General features: G+C 35.7%; 1 protein-coding gene across 2 annotated transcripts; it reads left to right on the top strand.

Moving 5' to 3' along the window:
* The first annotated feature begins 212 nt into the window (after positions 1-212).
* On the top strand, positions 213-15,805 carry LOC122414531 (tetratricopeptide repeat protein 39B-like). 2 transcript variants are annotated; one of them, XM_043425884.1, is made up of 12 exons: positions 213-459; positions 551-650; positions 2,398-2,443; positions 2,529-2,557; positions 2,658-2,838; positions 7,288-7,420; positions 8,490-8,622; positions 8,793-8,892; positions 9,002-9,067; positions 9,219-9,940; positions 10,102-10,335; positions 10,594-15,805. In XM_043425884.1, exons 3-12 carry the CDS (start codon positions 2,423-2,425, stop codon positions 10,913-10,915), a joined length of 1,941 nt encoding a protein of 646 aa, XP_043281819.1. In that variant the 5' UTR covers positions 213-459; positions 551-650; positions 2,398-2,422; the 3' UTR covers positions 10,916-15,805. The 2 variants fall into 2 exon arrangements, with proteins under 2 accessions (XP_043281819.1, XP_043281820.1); XM_043425885.1 differs by having other exon boundaries at positions 2,636-2,838.
* The last annotated feature ends 108 nt before the right edge of the window (positions 15,806-15,913 follow it).

Here is a 15,913-nt window from a genome sequence, read left to right as displayed (position 1 = left end):
TATATTCTCTAATGCCCAGAAAACAATAATATTGTGCTAAATAATTCATACGATTCCATACCAAAACATTGTCGTTCCACGGCGTTATCGATTATTTCATGCGATTGCATCATGCATTCATTTTTTCATTTTTTAAAATCATTAGACTAGATTCACGCCGTCACTGAATCTCCTATTCGACAAGGCTCACGGAATAGTAGACGAATCTAATATACGGTGGAGGTTGGAGGTGTAGTCTGTCCAGTCTGTCGCACAGTCTGTCATCGTAGAGATTGCCGAGCGGAGTGTTCGAGGGGATTTCTTGTTTGTTCTCTCGGACCCACGTCCGCTTGTCAATCAGTCGATCATTGCGTGTGAGTGTGTCGAGTTGTCACATATAAAGTCGTCCAGCGGGCACCACATACTTTTTTGAATCCGCGCGTTTTTCCTCGGTTCGTTTGTATCAGCTGGAAAAGTCACGTTCGTATAGCTTTTATAAAACTTTATCACCGTAGCGAACCTGCGTGTTACATTTAGTTATAAATACATATTATTTTATCTCGGTTAATAGAATTCGAGTAACACGAAATTGGGGCTTTTTGAGCGATAATAAATACGAGTGATAACAACATTTGAGATTCGAATAATCGATGAGGTACGACGGTTGACAGGTGAGAAATTTTCTCTTCGATATCTGTCAAGCTCTTGGCGTAACTTTTTAATTCATTAATTAGGTCATTTATGTTTAGAATTCAAATTTATTTATCATTTTCATTACAATGCGATATTACTGGAGAGAGTTTTGCACGTTTAATGAGATCACGAAAGACTTTCGTTTCGGAATAGAAAAAAAACATCACTCTTGTATTTTTGCCCCTTCCACAGCAAGGAGCAACGACTTTCAAGACTTCTTATTTCCATTTATATACAATAACTGTATCTAGCGTTGTTTCATTTTTTTCCATTACTCATATTCTGACACGCGACTCAAGATTCTCGCTTAGTTATCCTCTACTCCGTCGTGCAAAAATGAACTAACTCAATTACCTCTCGAGATGCGACGTACGACGTCGTGTCCATTTCGTAAACTGTAGATCTTCGATTGTATTACTCTTAACTAAGATTTTAATACGTACAGCGGATCGATTTTTTTTCACGAATGCCCATTGGTAAGAGTTTACAAATGATGTATTATGAATTTTTTTAAATGACATTGAGAAGGACATTGTTATGAAAACTGACCGTACTCTGTTGTGTCGTATTCGTTAGAAATTTATTTTCTTCCATATCCTAGGATGCCTAATGTTGTGATAACGTTATTATTGTTAATATCATTGTTGTTTTATCGTGTTCAGCTGTATTTATCTTATTATTGCTCATTGATCATTACATTAATGAGAAATAATATAAACTATCGTAAATTGATCTCATAATACGTTTTATGAGTGATTAATATTCAAAAAATTCGTAATTATTGCACGGATAATAAAAATGATTTTTAATGTGTTGACAATAACAATGCACCTGTACACGCATAGGACCTTTGGAACGTACTGAAAGATTTTGAATTTCCATCGAAATAACGTGAGACTGAAATATAAGATTTTTGACACTAAATAAATGTATAGTTTTAATGACCAAATGAATAATCTTCGTACTGAAAATAGAGTTTTTCAAATCAAATTTTTCCGTGTATTTTCTGTCGAAAAAACTGATTGCAATGAATTTGCAATACGATCGAAATTTTTGCTGTCACTTGACTTATCATTTTCGAAAATGTTATTCGACGAGAATTTAAAGCATTTTATCTGCGATTAGCTTAGAATTTTATCCAAGAAAACGCTTATCCGAAGGCCCGATTGTTATTAGCAGTGTTAGAAAATCGAGTTAACATGAAAAAAATACACAGGTGGAACGATGAAATTGAAGTGGTTTGCTACTCGATTTTGAAAATTTCATAAAAAATATTTTCCCATCTTCATAAATTGTCTTTTATTAATTCCTGGATATTTTATTGCTTCCTTTCTACCTTAGACACAATATTACAATAATAATTGATCAAAAGAGCAACGAGAGAGAATCCTGGCGAAAAAAGCGATAAAAAAGGCTTCTCATCTAAAAAGTAATGAGTTTATCCATGATGAAAAGCGCATTTTCAAAGACCCGCGACGAATTGCACTCTTGACATTGAAATTCGCAGAGTAACAATTGACCTCGAAATCTAACCAGCACACTTTAGAAATCCATCCCAAGAGACTTTCACCCACTGATAGACACTAATGCAGAAGAGATTGGGAGGATGATAAAAATAGTCACTTCTCGTAGTAATCTAGAAAAATAAAAACAATTTTTTTAGCCACAAAGAGGGTCCACTGAATTGAATAACATGTTGCTGTTTGTTTTTGTTTCTCATTGCAGATACACACGCACTATATCATCAACAATGTCGGACATAGAAGACGAGGTGAGCTTCTCAATATCAATAAAAAATCACGAAGACGCGAATTCTCGTTGTCGAACGTGCTTAATGTTTCGTTCGATTGTTTCAGTTCCAAGATGCGCAGGAAATGATTTCCGCGTGAGTTTAAACCCGTCGTCACAATTGTCCTATCGCCTGCTTTTTACCATATAAATGAATAAACTTGTTGTTGATAAGCCCCTGCTGCATGTTTTTTCAGGCCAACTACGATGGATCTGACGACCGCTATCGCCGAAGCTAAGCGCGCTAGCGATTGCTTCTTCAACAATGATTTTCAACAAGCCAAAAATATACTTGAACCGTGGGCGGACAGCAGCATGTATCATTCACTGGGAAATAGCGTTTTTGCTTTTCTGGAAGCCATTTTAACTTTCGAACAGGTATAAATAAGCATCCCAGTCGAAATGTGTTAACAAAAAAATAAACAAACTACTGAACGAGCAGTTCGAATGGACTTTGGGCAAGAACGATCTCAATTATTGGGACGGAACTCGCGTTAACCCTCTCGAACCGAGACCTATTTCGCGTTGACGGAAAATTATTCCCTTCATAATTTTATCTCAAAATACTTTCTAGCTTTCGAATCCATTTCGACATTTCAGTTTTTTTTTGGGAAATATGAATTGTTTGATGTTCGCTGCGCCCAGCACCAGGTCCTTGGGGAACGAAATGAGGAAAATTTACCAATGAATCTAGCACCTAATACCTTAAATACATCATATTAGCTTCTCTTTGAAAGGAAATAACGTTTGGAGTACGAAGAACAAATGTGTACGCACTTTTCTTTTGCGATAACTAAAGCACCTTTTCACACAACGCCAAGTCAACATGAAACGCCGACTTCATATTGATATTTCGATGGGTTAAAGCAGTTTATCTCTTGATTTAGGAGTATCAATGGTGCAATCTAACCTTGCTTCATGGAAATAGGCAATTAAAACCCTGACCTTACTGACCGATGCAGTTTTATTGGGTCTGGAAGCGCGTGTTGCGTATGAGGCAACATACGGTCCGAGAGAGTTAAGGAAGTTCACGCGAATCTAATGAAAATCGAAAATTCCAACTTTTGGAGATGAAATTTGGCAATGTGCTAGAAGTATACAGCGTGCATTTATTCCCAGAATTATTATAGAATCTACCGTCTAGTTGTCGAGAAAATAATTAACCAAAATCTCGTTTTTGGAGGTTTATACACAGCCTCTCATGCTGTCTGACCATTTGGATTTAATGAAGTAGGATCCTCCCAACTTTAGAGAGCCAAAAACGCGGATAAGAAAATATAGAATGTTTTTAGATGTGAATGATGTCTTGAGAAAGCCTTGAAATGGAAAAATAAAAACACTTATTTGAGGTTGACCCATGATAACGACATAAACGGTGGAAGGTTTGACAACACCATGGGCCAGCTGGTTTAAAATAAAGATGTGCATACTAGGGTGGGTCAAAAAGATCGACTTTGTTTTTTTTTTTTGGATTTGACACAGAAAAACTAGTTCCTAGGCATGACTAGAAAGCACTCACCAAAAATGAGCTCTTAATATTAAAGAGAAGATCCTCCTCGTCGCTGTTTTTCATTTTCATTTCAGTCTCATATAAAAGTGACCATATTTCATGTTTAATCGGTTGTTAAACTAGTTTCGATAGAATAACAGCTTCTAACTTACGTCTTATCATTTGTTTGGAAATAATTTTGTTCACGATACTATCATTTCCAGAAGTTGAAATATGATTTTTTTTTAATTATTCGATGTCATAATAAATGGTCGAGAATATAAAATCTTCAAACATACGAAGTCGGTAATAATACAAAAACAAAAGTAATCAACTCAGTGTGAACTGAGGCAAAAGGTAAAGTCGAATTAAGAAGGGTGGATCACGAAATCAAAACAATCGGAATTTGATAAAATTCTTTGGCATCAAGTATACAAATACACCCGTCTGTCTCTAATAAATTAAAGTTCCCGAAACGATGGATTTTAAATCACTAACATTACATAACTCGGGATTGACTGGACGGATTTACTTGCAACAAGGACCAATAGAAAGAGAAAAATCGAAAAAAAATCGTCACCAATTTTCAGATTCTTTCATGAAATGGTTTGTTTGTGAGAGCCGTTTGAAAATTCTGTGACGTCATAAAACCGGCATATTCGCGTATATAAGAGTACGGAAGGGATCGCGCTGGCTTTTTTTTGCGCTGCAGTTTTTTCTTTTCTTTTAATACTCGGCGTCCAGCAGCTACCGCGTCTTTTGATACAATTTTTTTCAAATTTTTTTACCACATAGTTATCGAATAATTGAGCGTTAAATCTAAGTTGTTATGCACGAGATATATAACTGTATATATGTAAACTCTATACACGTGAACTTTAGTGTTGAATTAGTCGAGAGCTATGAGGTAGAAAAATCTAAAAAAATTTATATTGTCTTATGTATTTTTAAAGAATACATTTAGCAAATTTTATTAAATTCTTATCACTTTGAAATTCTTAATATTTTTAACACGGTTTGGCATGGCAACATTGTAACGTCGCGATCCACCCTCCTTAAAGCATCGAAAATTTATTCTTTTTGTTTTTTGTTGTTTTAAAATGTAATTAAAAAAAATTAGTTACATTTTAAATGAGCCAGGTGAAAAATATCAAATCATGATTCGAAAGCAATATATTCCGAAACAAAAAGATAAAGCGTAAGTTAAAAGCTGTTCTATCGAAATGGACTGAAATTTTTGTGAATGCTCTCAAAATTTATGAGTTATATATGTAAATTTAAAACAGTTATTAAAAAACTGTCAAAATCGGTACGCATTGGGATTCGAATACGAATATATGCTAAACAGTTAGAGTAATCGATTAAACCGAAGAAACCTTTTTCGTAGAGCATTTAATTTCCTACGGGAATATGCCGTACTCGTTTGACAATAATTATTTTCCAGCAAGTAATTAAACTAAAAAGAAAATTTTTTGTTTTTAAATCGATTCTTCAACCTTTAACCCCGAATATCCTGTAAATGGTTAGATTAATGAAAAAAGTGTAAGAGGCCTTTTTTGTAGAGCGTTCAATTTCCTACAAAAATATGTAGCGGGGAATGGCTTAACAATCGATCAAAGATGAAGTATGGTCATTTATATATGAGACTGAAATAAAAATGGGAGGAGAATCTTCCACTTGATATTAAGAGCTCATTTTTGGTCAGTACTTTCTAGTGAGGAACTAGTTTTTCTATGTCGGATCCAAAGAAAAACAAAGTCTATTTTTTGACCCACCTTAATGTATAATAAATAGAAAATGGCTGTTGTCACATTTTGCTCGACGATTTTACTCCGGCAGTATTTCAACCGCTATCATTGTATTAAAAATTTATCAATCTCAACAAATAAGTAACACATAATTTTAATAATTGCGAGAATAAATTTTATTCGTTTCGTTGATCATCAACCCTCTCGGACCGTATGTTGCTTCTACGCAAAACGCGCTTCCAGGCCCAATTAAACTGCATCGGTCAGCAAGGTCGGGGTTCTAACTGCCTATTTCCATCAAGCAAAGTTAGATTGCACCATAGATACTCCTAAATCAAGATATAAACTGCTTTAACCCATCGAAATATCAATGAGAAGTCGGCGTTTCATGTTGACTTGGCGTTGTGTGAAAAGGTGTTCTAGTTATCGCAAAACAAAAGTGAGTGTACACCATTTTTTTTTGTACTCCAAACATTATTTCCTTTCAAAGGGAAGCTAATATGATGTACTTAAGGTATTAGGTAAATTTTCCTCATTTCGTTCCCCAAGGACCTGATGCTGCGCTCAGCGAACATTAAAAAATTCATATTCCCCAACAAAAAAACTGAAATGTCACAATGGATTCGGAAACTAGAAAGCATATTGAGATAAAATTATAAAGGGAATAATTTTCCGTCAACGCGAAATAGGTCACGGTCTGAGAGGGTTAAAAGAGCAAAAAAGTTCAGTTGCTTTTTTGAATCGCAAGTAACGCATAATCTTTCTTAAGATTTTACAGAATTTCCATTTGTCCCAGCATCAAATTTCTTCGAAAATAGTTCGCATTTTGTTTCCGTAGGCTTTGTCAGCGAAGATAAAAGAACAGAGAATACAAAAGTGGAAAAAAAGCCTGAAATTCAAGCAACGAATTTAACCCTCTGAAGTATAGTGACATACTGACATGTCACCTACGTCCACTCTGTTTTTCTTCAATCAAATTGTTTTTTAGTGCCTAACAACGAATGCAAATGTATTTTTAAGATGTTCGGAGATCGATCGTGACTACTTTACCGCTATTAAGGGTTCATGTTGCACTTAACAGAGGGTAATAATGTAATAACCCCTACCTCAATAGCCTCCGAGTACCAGATTTTGTTCTGATTTAATGATTTTTTATATTCTCAATCCGCCATATTGGAGCAGCCATCTTGAATTTCCAAATGTTGAATCGAGATTCGTAACCAGTGACCCCAAAAACTCTCCTTGATACGAATTTTTGAGCTGATTGCACTCGAGGAAAAATGTATGCTTCAAGGGATTAAATCAGAAGCAATTTGAATGGTTTACCGTTTCAGATTTATCAACAAAAATATTTTTCAAAGAATTCATTGTCTCAGTCAATATTTGAGTCTGAATCGATACGAAAAAAAGTTGATCCTCGTTTTCAATGAAGATTCAAGGATAAAGTGTTTGAAAAATAAAATAAATTGACGTTCGATTGATTGAGCAATGTTTTTTTTAAACGAGAGAAGCAAATCTCCGCTCTGCTTTAACGCAGAATATGAAAAGGTCCTTATTCATCCATATTCGTTTTGTGATTCGTCGATATAGAGACACATAGAAAAGGCTTCGGAGGCAATAAAACTGTGCATGAACGTTTGCTCGAAGCACCGACGGCACACCACCTTGACCCAGAACATCGGTAAAATGGTGAAAAAAACGAATTACGATCTATATACAATCGGTGAGTAAATTTATCTGAAAAAAAATTCAAAAAAAAGCAAACAAATGCATTGAATGAGTGACATTGCTATTGGAAAGTTTTATATAGTCACGAACTAAATGCATAAAATAGCGAGGAAGTACAGGAAACGGGAGCTTACGCAATCTCTGCACGTCAATTTAGGTGGATAGGAAAAAAATTAAAAAATCTGAAAAAGAAACTTTTTATCGTGTTACTTCGTTCTACGTGTCACTTTGTATTCTGCAACTCTCAACTTCTCTGCGAGTTCGTAGCGAGACGTAAACACGGGTTAATGATAAATTCTGCTAAATGACCTTCCAACAATAATCTTCGATTATTATTCTCGTCAGAACTTTCAAATTCAATGAGAAATGCAAATGTAGGTTGCACTTTTTAGTGAGCTTTTATTATTCTGAATATTCATCGTCTGAGATCGCCGCATTGATTCAATTAAGCTTCCTAATTGCCATAAAATATTTGTCTCCGCTATCTCGTCCTCGGCCCTTTCAATTGAAATTCTATTATCGATTTCCAATTGCCTCGGTAATTATATTTCGAGAGATTTCTCTTGTGCTTGAGTGAAACACACTAGAATACCGCTTACGGTAGCAATTATGTGTCACATCAAATACAGGAATACCACTTATTGGTGTAATTATTGACTATCGGTTTGGATAGTGCACCACAAGCTGATGGCATTTACGTAACGTTCTCGAACGACGCACTCCTCTGTACGATAATTTGCTTCGCAACATTCGACCAGTAAACTAAATTTACTTCCTGTGCACTTAATTTTTCTCGTTAGAACAAGTGAAAATTTGAAGTAGCTTGCTTGAACCATCTGGAACTTGGGAATTATCGAGTTTCCATTCGTTGAATTACCAGATAAATTTATCTCTGGGAAATACATTGGAGGATTAGGTTCAAGGTCGAACGTGATTTTCCTCGGAACAGTGAATCGTGAATAAAACGATTAAATTTTCGTTGTACGTGGATTAGATCCCGGGAATCCTTTTTGCATAATTCGTCAAAAATGCGAACGAAAAACCATCAAGAATTATTATTTCAGAGGAAATACATGCGGAGCTTTGCTATGCCGAGTCCCTCCTGCTCAAGGCCTTGCTCACCTTCGTTGAAGATGAAACGTTGGTCAGCTTCGTCAAGGCCGGACTGAAAATTCGCACCTGCTTCCTCTCGTACAAGTAAGAGGGAGATAAATTTGTGGGTTTCATCATTTCCACTGTAATTGCGAGTCAACTGCGAGTCTGATGAGATTCAGAATTTTTATTTTCTTCCACATTTTATTGAAGAACGTCGGTTACGCTCCAGTTTTTTTTTTTTTTTTTTTTATCATTTTTTTTTCTGATTCCAGGGAATGCTTGACTATACTGAGGACTCGAAAATGGGAAAACGAAATGCACAGGGTTCACTTTGAGAGCGGAGTTCGTATGGGAATAGGAACTTTTAATTTGGTGAGTGAGAATAAAAGAGACTCGTTCGTACTCATTGATTTTTTTCGTCAATTGTTTCCAAACACGAATCTCGTGTCTACTGGTGAATAAAAAATGTTATTAATTGCAGATGATATCATTGCTGCCTGGACGCGTAATAAAACTTTTGGAATTCATTGGATTTTCGGGCGACAAGGTAAGGTCTTTTTACGACGCATCGTTATAATTGTGGTTTTGATCAATTCGAGCACGTCAACGAATTGTGAAAGTCTCGAACCTTGGGGAATAATTGGGAAAGTTATTTTTATTGATTGTTTTTCGAAAGTTAATTGTATTCTGTTCGACAGAACTACGGATTGAAAGAGCTGAAGATAGGATACGAAGAGCATCGTGGGATTCGCCAGGTTCTTTGTTCAATGACGCTGCTCTCTTACAATTTGATAGTATCTTTCATCCTGAGTCACGCGGACGGTGATTTGGAGTGGTGCGAAAGAGCTTTGCATGAGCAATTGTCACTGTACCCGAACGGAGTGTGGTTTTTGTTCTTCAAAGGCCGTCTCGAGTTTACACGTGGAAACGTCGAAGAGAGTGTTCGTTGGTACATGCAATCATGGAAGAGCCAGACTTTGTGGCCGCAATTTCATCATTTATGTTTCTGGGAATTAATGTGGGCTAATTGCGTCCAACAAAGATGGGACGACGCTCTCTTTTTCGCTTCCTCCCTCGCTAAAGACTCAAACTGGTCACGCACCATTTATCTCTACCAAAAAGCTGCTATTATGATGATGAAGGATTCTGACGTGGGGGGCAAACAATGCGAGATGATAAGCACCCTCATGATGCAAGCACCGACGCACAAGCAACGCATCGCTGGAAAATCTCTCCCCATGGAAAAATTCGTCATCAAGAAAACTGAGCGTTACTTCGCTCAGAAGAAAAGTCTAGTCCTTCCCGTTTATGAACTCATGTTCGTGTGGAATCTATTCAGGGTCGTCGGCAAGCGTCGCGATTTTGTTTTGAGCATGTACAAAAATATCGAGAATGCTGAAAATCATTTGAAAATGAGCCCGTAAGTCTCATTCGTACTCGAACCTCATTTTTCAACGAAAACCAACACTTATAAGTTCACTTTTTACACAGAATTATAATATTTAACGAGTTTTCGAACATCCACTCATCCTCGAGATAACGAGCCTCGGTATATTTAACTTCGCGTTTTTGTTTCAACAGCAAAACCGAATATCAAGCGGATAACGAGGGATTGTTGCTGGCGATTAAAGGCGCGTGTCTCAGACAAATGAACCATCTTTACCTGGCCGAAGATTGTCTCAAACGCGTTATAAGCATGGAAAAACAAATAAAAGATGACACGTATCTCGTACCTTATGCAATCTTTGAACTTGCCATGATCGCCAGTGACCGAGGCGATCAACCTGCAGCAATCGCTCTCTTGGAGAACGCCAAGTTAGTAGATTATCTTTTCCTCATGTTTTCAATTACGTGCTTCCATAAACATAATTATAAGCTTCGAGTACACCGATAAGATTACACTCTGTACAGAATGAATGAAAAATTCGAGGCTCACTTGAAGAAAAGTTAAAAACGAATGGCTTTGATCACCCCATTCGGTGAATAATTTTTCTTGAAAGCGGTTTTTTCTTGAAAACTAAAAAATGAAGTTGAATTTTACGTACTACAAAGTCCTTCTGTTTTTTACTCCAGAAAGCACTACACTGGCTATTCGTTGGAATCAAGACTTCACTTCAGAATACATTCAGGCCTGATGGAATTAAATTCTCCGAAAGTGGATAACAACGTTGAAGAGGCTACGGAAGCGATATTGACCGTGGACGGTCGGCTCAACGTTCAAATGAAGGAACTATCGATATTGAACAGCAAGTCTACGAGAAAATCTAACGGTACTCACAGCGGTACATCGAGCCGTAATAATGTCCATATTGACGACGGTCAAATCGCTGGGCCTAGTCGTACGAGCTCGGAAAAGGCTGGAGTCGGAAGTAATTATTCCGTAACTCGAATCTAGAACGTATTTGTTCTACAATGTTAGTTTCAATGTCGACTCTCGAATCAGCAAAAAAAACTACATAACAATCAGAGAGATCTTGATGTTTTATGTCAAGTGTCCCATGAATCTAAGTATTGAGCCTAATATGGTAATATATGTGCGACCAATCATATCGCAATCATGTCCAAATATCAAATTTGGATTATGGGACTGATTATTAAGTGCTGGAATCGAGCGAGAGGAAAGAAAAACTAGGATAAAAAATGATAATGACAAAAAACAAAAACAATGAATACAGGGAGGAAAATATGAAAAATGCGAATGGAAAATCGAATGGAAAATCGATTGGCAAAAGTCGCAATTTTGATGTCGAAATGTCAAATAGAGAAATATAATTGTATGTCTCTGGATCATCTGGAAAGAAAACGTTTTGTTTTCTTATTGTGTTCCCCACGAGGATTCTCGAATCGGTAAAGCTTCATTGACTGTTCGTCTAAGACTTTACTCCTCAACAAACAAAAACAATGAATAGACGAAGAAAGATATGAAAAATCGGAATGGAAAATCGAATGGCAAAAGTCGTAATTTTGATGTCGAAATGTCAAATAGAGAAATATAATTGTATGTCTCTGGATCATCTGGAAAGAAAACGTTTCGTTTTCTCATTGTCTTCCCCATGAGGATTTTCGAATCGGTAAAGCTGCATTGACCGTTCGTCTGAAACATTACTCCTCAACAAACAAGAACAATGAATAGACGGAGAAAAAATATGAAAAATTGGAATGGAAAATCGAAAGGCAAACGTCGTAATTTTGATGTCGAAATGTCAAGTAGAGAAATATAATTGTATGTCTCCGTGTCACCTGGAAAGAAAACGTTTCGTTTGCTTATTGTGTTCTCCACGAGGATTCTCGAATCGGTGGTAAAGCTTCATTGACCGTTCGTCTAAAACTGTATTCCTCAACAAACAAAAGCTTTGTGACATGAAAAACGCAATGACAACAAACAAAAATGATGAATATGGGGAGGAAAATATGAAAAATTCGAATGGCAAAAGTCGTAATTTTGATGTCGAAATGTCAAGTAGAGAAATATAATTGTATGTCTCCATGTCACCTGGAAAGAAAACGTTTCGTTTTCTTATTGTGTTCTCCACGAGGATTCTCGAATCGGTAAAGCTTCATTGACCGTTCGTCTAAAACTGTATTCCTCAACAAACAAAAGCTTTGTGACACCAAAAACGCAATGACACCAAACAAAAATGATGAATACGGGGAGGAAAATATGAAAAATTCGAATTGCAAAAGTCGCAATTTTGATGTCGAAATGTCATATAGAGAAATATAATTGTATGTCTCCGGATCATCTGGAAAGAAAACGTTTCGTTTTCTTATTGTGTTCTCCACGAGGATTCTCGAATCGGTAAAGCTTCATTGACCGTTCGTCTAAAACTGTATTCCTCAACAATCAAAAGCTTTGTGACACCAAAAACCCAATAACACCAAACAAAAATGATGAATACGGGGAGGAAAATATGAAAAATTCGAATGGAAAATCGACTGGCAAAAGTCGCAATTTTGATGTCGAAACGTCAAATAGAGAAATATAATTGTATTGCTCCGGAACATCTGGAAAGAAAACGTTTCGTTTTCTTATTGTGGTCTCCACGAGGATTCTCGAATCAGTAAAGCTTCTCATTGACCGTTCGTCTAAAATTGTATTCCTCAACAAACAAAAGCTTTGTGACACCAAAAACCCAATAACACCAAACAAAAATGATGAATACGGGGAGGAAAATATGAAAAATTCGAATGGCAAAAGTCGTAATTTTGATGTCGAAATGTCAAGTAGAGAAATATAATTGTATGTCTCCGTGTCACCTGGAAAGAAAACGTTTCGTTTTCTTGTTGTATTCTCCACGAGGATTCTCGAATCGGTAAAGCTTCTCATTGACCGTTCGTCTAAGATTGTATTCCTCAACAAACAAAAGCTTTGTGACACCAAAAACCCAATGACACCAAACAAAAATGATGAATACGGGGAGGAAAATATGAAAAATTCGAATGGCAAAAGTCGTAATTTTGATGTCGAAATGTCAAGTAGAGAAATATAATTGTATGTCTCCGTGTCACCTGGAAAGAAAACGTTTCGTTTTCTTATTGTATTCTCCACGAGGATTCTCGAATCAGTAAAGCTTCTCATTGACCGTCCGTCTAAAATTATATTCCTCAACAAACAAAAGCTTTGTGACACCAAAAACCCAATGACACCAAACAAAAATGATGAATACGGGGAGGAAAATATGAAAAATTCGAATGCAAAATCGAATTGCAAAAGTCATAATTTTGATGTCGAAATGTCAAGTAGAGAAATATAATTGTATGTCTCTGTGTCACCTGGATAGAAAACGTTTCGTTTTCTTATTGTGTTCTCCACGAGGATTCTCGAATCGGTGGTAAAGCTTCATTGACCGTTCGTCTAAAACTGTATTCCTCAACAAACAAAAGCTTTGAGACATCAAAAACGCAATGACAACAAAAAAAATGATGAATACGGGGAGGAAAATATGAAAAATTCGAATTGCAAAAGTCGCAATTTTGATGTCGAAATGTCATATAGAGAAATATAATTGTATGTCTCCGGATCATCTGGAAAGAAAACGTTTCGTTTTCTTATTGTGGTCTCCACGAGGATTCTCGAATCGGTAAAGCTTCATTGACGGCAGACTTCCATCCCTACCAGAAACATTTCTACCAAAATTAATGTCTATCCAACAAACAAGTCCCGTAACATTTCTACCACTATTAAAACACTACCCCGTAACAACTCATCACATTTACATCCCTACCAAAAACATCTCTTCCAAAATTCAATCCTTCCGATTACATCTCCACCAAAATTCATGTCTATCCAAAAAACAAGTCCCGTAACATTTCTACCACTATTAAACACTACCCCGTAACAACTCTGCACATTTACATTCCTACCAAAAACATCTCTACCAAAATTCAATACTACCAATTACATCTCCACCAAAATTAATCTCTATCCAAAAAATGAGTCCCGTAACATTTCTACCACGATAAAACACTACCCCGCAACAACTCGACACATTTACATCCTCTTACCAAAAACATCTCTACCAAAATTCAACACTACCAATTACATCTCCATCAAAATTAATGTCTATCCAATAAACAAGTCCCGTAACATTTCTACCTCGATTAAAACACTACTTCGTAACAACTCGGCACATTTACATCCTCTTACCAAAAACATCTCTACCAAAATTCAATACTAACAATTACATCTCCACCAAAATGAATGTCTATCCAATAAACAAGCCCCGTAACATTTCTATCACGATTAAAACACTACCCCGTAACAACTCTAGCAAAATGGATATAATTCATTTTATAAATGTCTACCACGTAACATCTCTACCAGAAAATATTTCCACCACATAAAATGTCTATCCATATACATCACAACCTCCACTTTTGTTGGTAATGAAGGGTTAACCTTTATAAAAAGATAAACCTATTTAACCGTGAAAATTGAGTCATTAAAAGATTTTAATGACTGTAAAAGATTTTAATGACTTTAATGACTCAATTTTTACGGTTAAATCGGTTTATCTTTTTATAAAAGTTAACCCTTCCTTACCAACAAAAGTGGAAGTTGTAATGTATACGGATACATATTTTATGTGGTGGAAATATTTTCTGGTAGAGATGTTACTTGGTAGACATTTATAAAATGAATTATATTCATTTTGGTAGAGTTATTACGGGGTAGCGTTTTAATCGTGGTAGAAATGTTACGGGACTTGTTTATTGGATAGACATTAATTTTGGTGGAGATGTAATTGGTAGTATTGAATTTTGGTAGAGATGTTTTTGATAAGAGGATATAAATGTGTCGAGTTGTTGCGGGGTAGTCTTTTAATCGTGGTAGAAATGTTACGGGACTTATTTTTTGGATAGACATTAATTTTGGTGGAGATGTAATTGGTAGTATTGAATTTTGGTAGAGACGGAAGTCTGCCTTCATTGACCGTTCGTCTAAAACTTTATTCCTCAACAAACAAAAGCTTTGTGACTTTAAAACCACAATAACCAAAATCAAACGTACTTTCCTGCTGTCTTGACATCTCCATGAGTGTACACACACGCAAACAAGTACACACATTTCCTACACTCGATTTAATGTATATACGCACGTAACTCGTGAAAAATGAAAATATAATTTTTTAGATGAGAGAGAAAGTACCATTAAATGATTGGTATTGAATTTTGTAATCAATTGACTATAACATCAGGGAAAAAAGCAGAACTAAGCACATTGAAAAATGGAAAAGTTCATAAAAAGCATGGATTTATCATAACGTTTCGACGATTCAAATTTCAATACCATTGAAATGGGACAAGAGAATTGAAAAATGGCGGGTCCATGAATACGTCACACGCATACATATTTGCTATATAAAAGTATTGAATACAAGCAAGGAATAAGGCACCGATGGAAATTAGTAGGCCGATGAATCAGTCTGACTTTAATCGGACAACCTTATTCCTTGTTCTTTATTTTTTTAACGATATTTTTTGTTAGATTTTAGTTTGTAAAGAATCTAGTGACGATGATGAACAGGGTAGTAAAAAATTTATTTTTTTTACAAAGATTCCTTCGTAAGTAAATAAAATACTTATTTACTTACGAATAAATAAATATTTATTTTTACATCGCATATCTGATACCCAATAGATATCTCTTCAAATGATGTGCAAAATCTAAAAGACACTAACCTAACAAGAAATCTTTCAGAAACTATATGTGAAAATGAAAATCTAAATGATGGCCAATATGTGTAAAATGATATAAAGATGTGAAATATATATTTTAAATGTTTTTCGAGTGGTTCTCTATCTTTTTCCTCTCATTTTCTACCATTGCTGAGATTTTTATATTGCAGGAAAAAAACAAAATATGAATAAATTCAAAAATTGAAAATATGAC

The sequence above is a fragment of the Venturia canescens genome, chromosome 8 (genome assembly GCF_019457755.1).
Source record: "Venturia canescens isolate UGA chromosome 8, ASM1945775v1, whole genome shotgun sequence".
NCBI classification, from domain to species: Eukaryota; Metazoa; Arthropoda; class Insecta; order Hymenoptera; family Ichneumonidae; genus Venturia; species Venturia canescens.
Note: the sequence above shows the minus strand (reverse complement) of the source record. Positions and strands in the feature narration are given on the sequence as shown.

Bases quoted from the DNA above. Each gene is read 5' to 3' on its own strand.
- LOC122414531 (XM_043425884.1), top strand. From the start codon at position 2,423: ATGTCGGACATAGAAGACGAG. The intron at 2,444-2,528 runs GTGAGCTTCTCA...CGATTGTTTCAG, and splicing joins TGTCGGACATAGAAGACGAG to TTCCAAGATGCGCAGGAAAT. The intron at 8,623-8,792 runs GTAAGAGGGAGA...TTCTGATTCCAG, and splicing joins ACCTGCTTCCTCTCGTACAA to GGAATGCTTGACTATACTGA.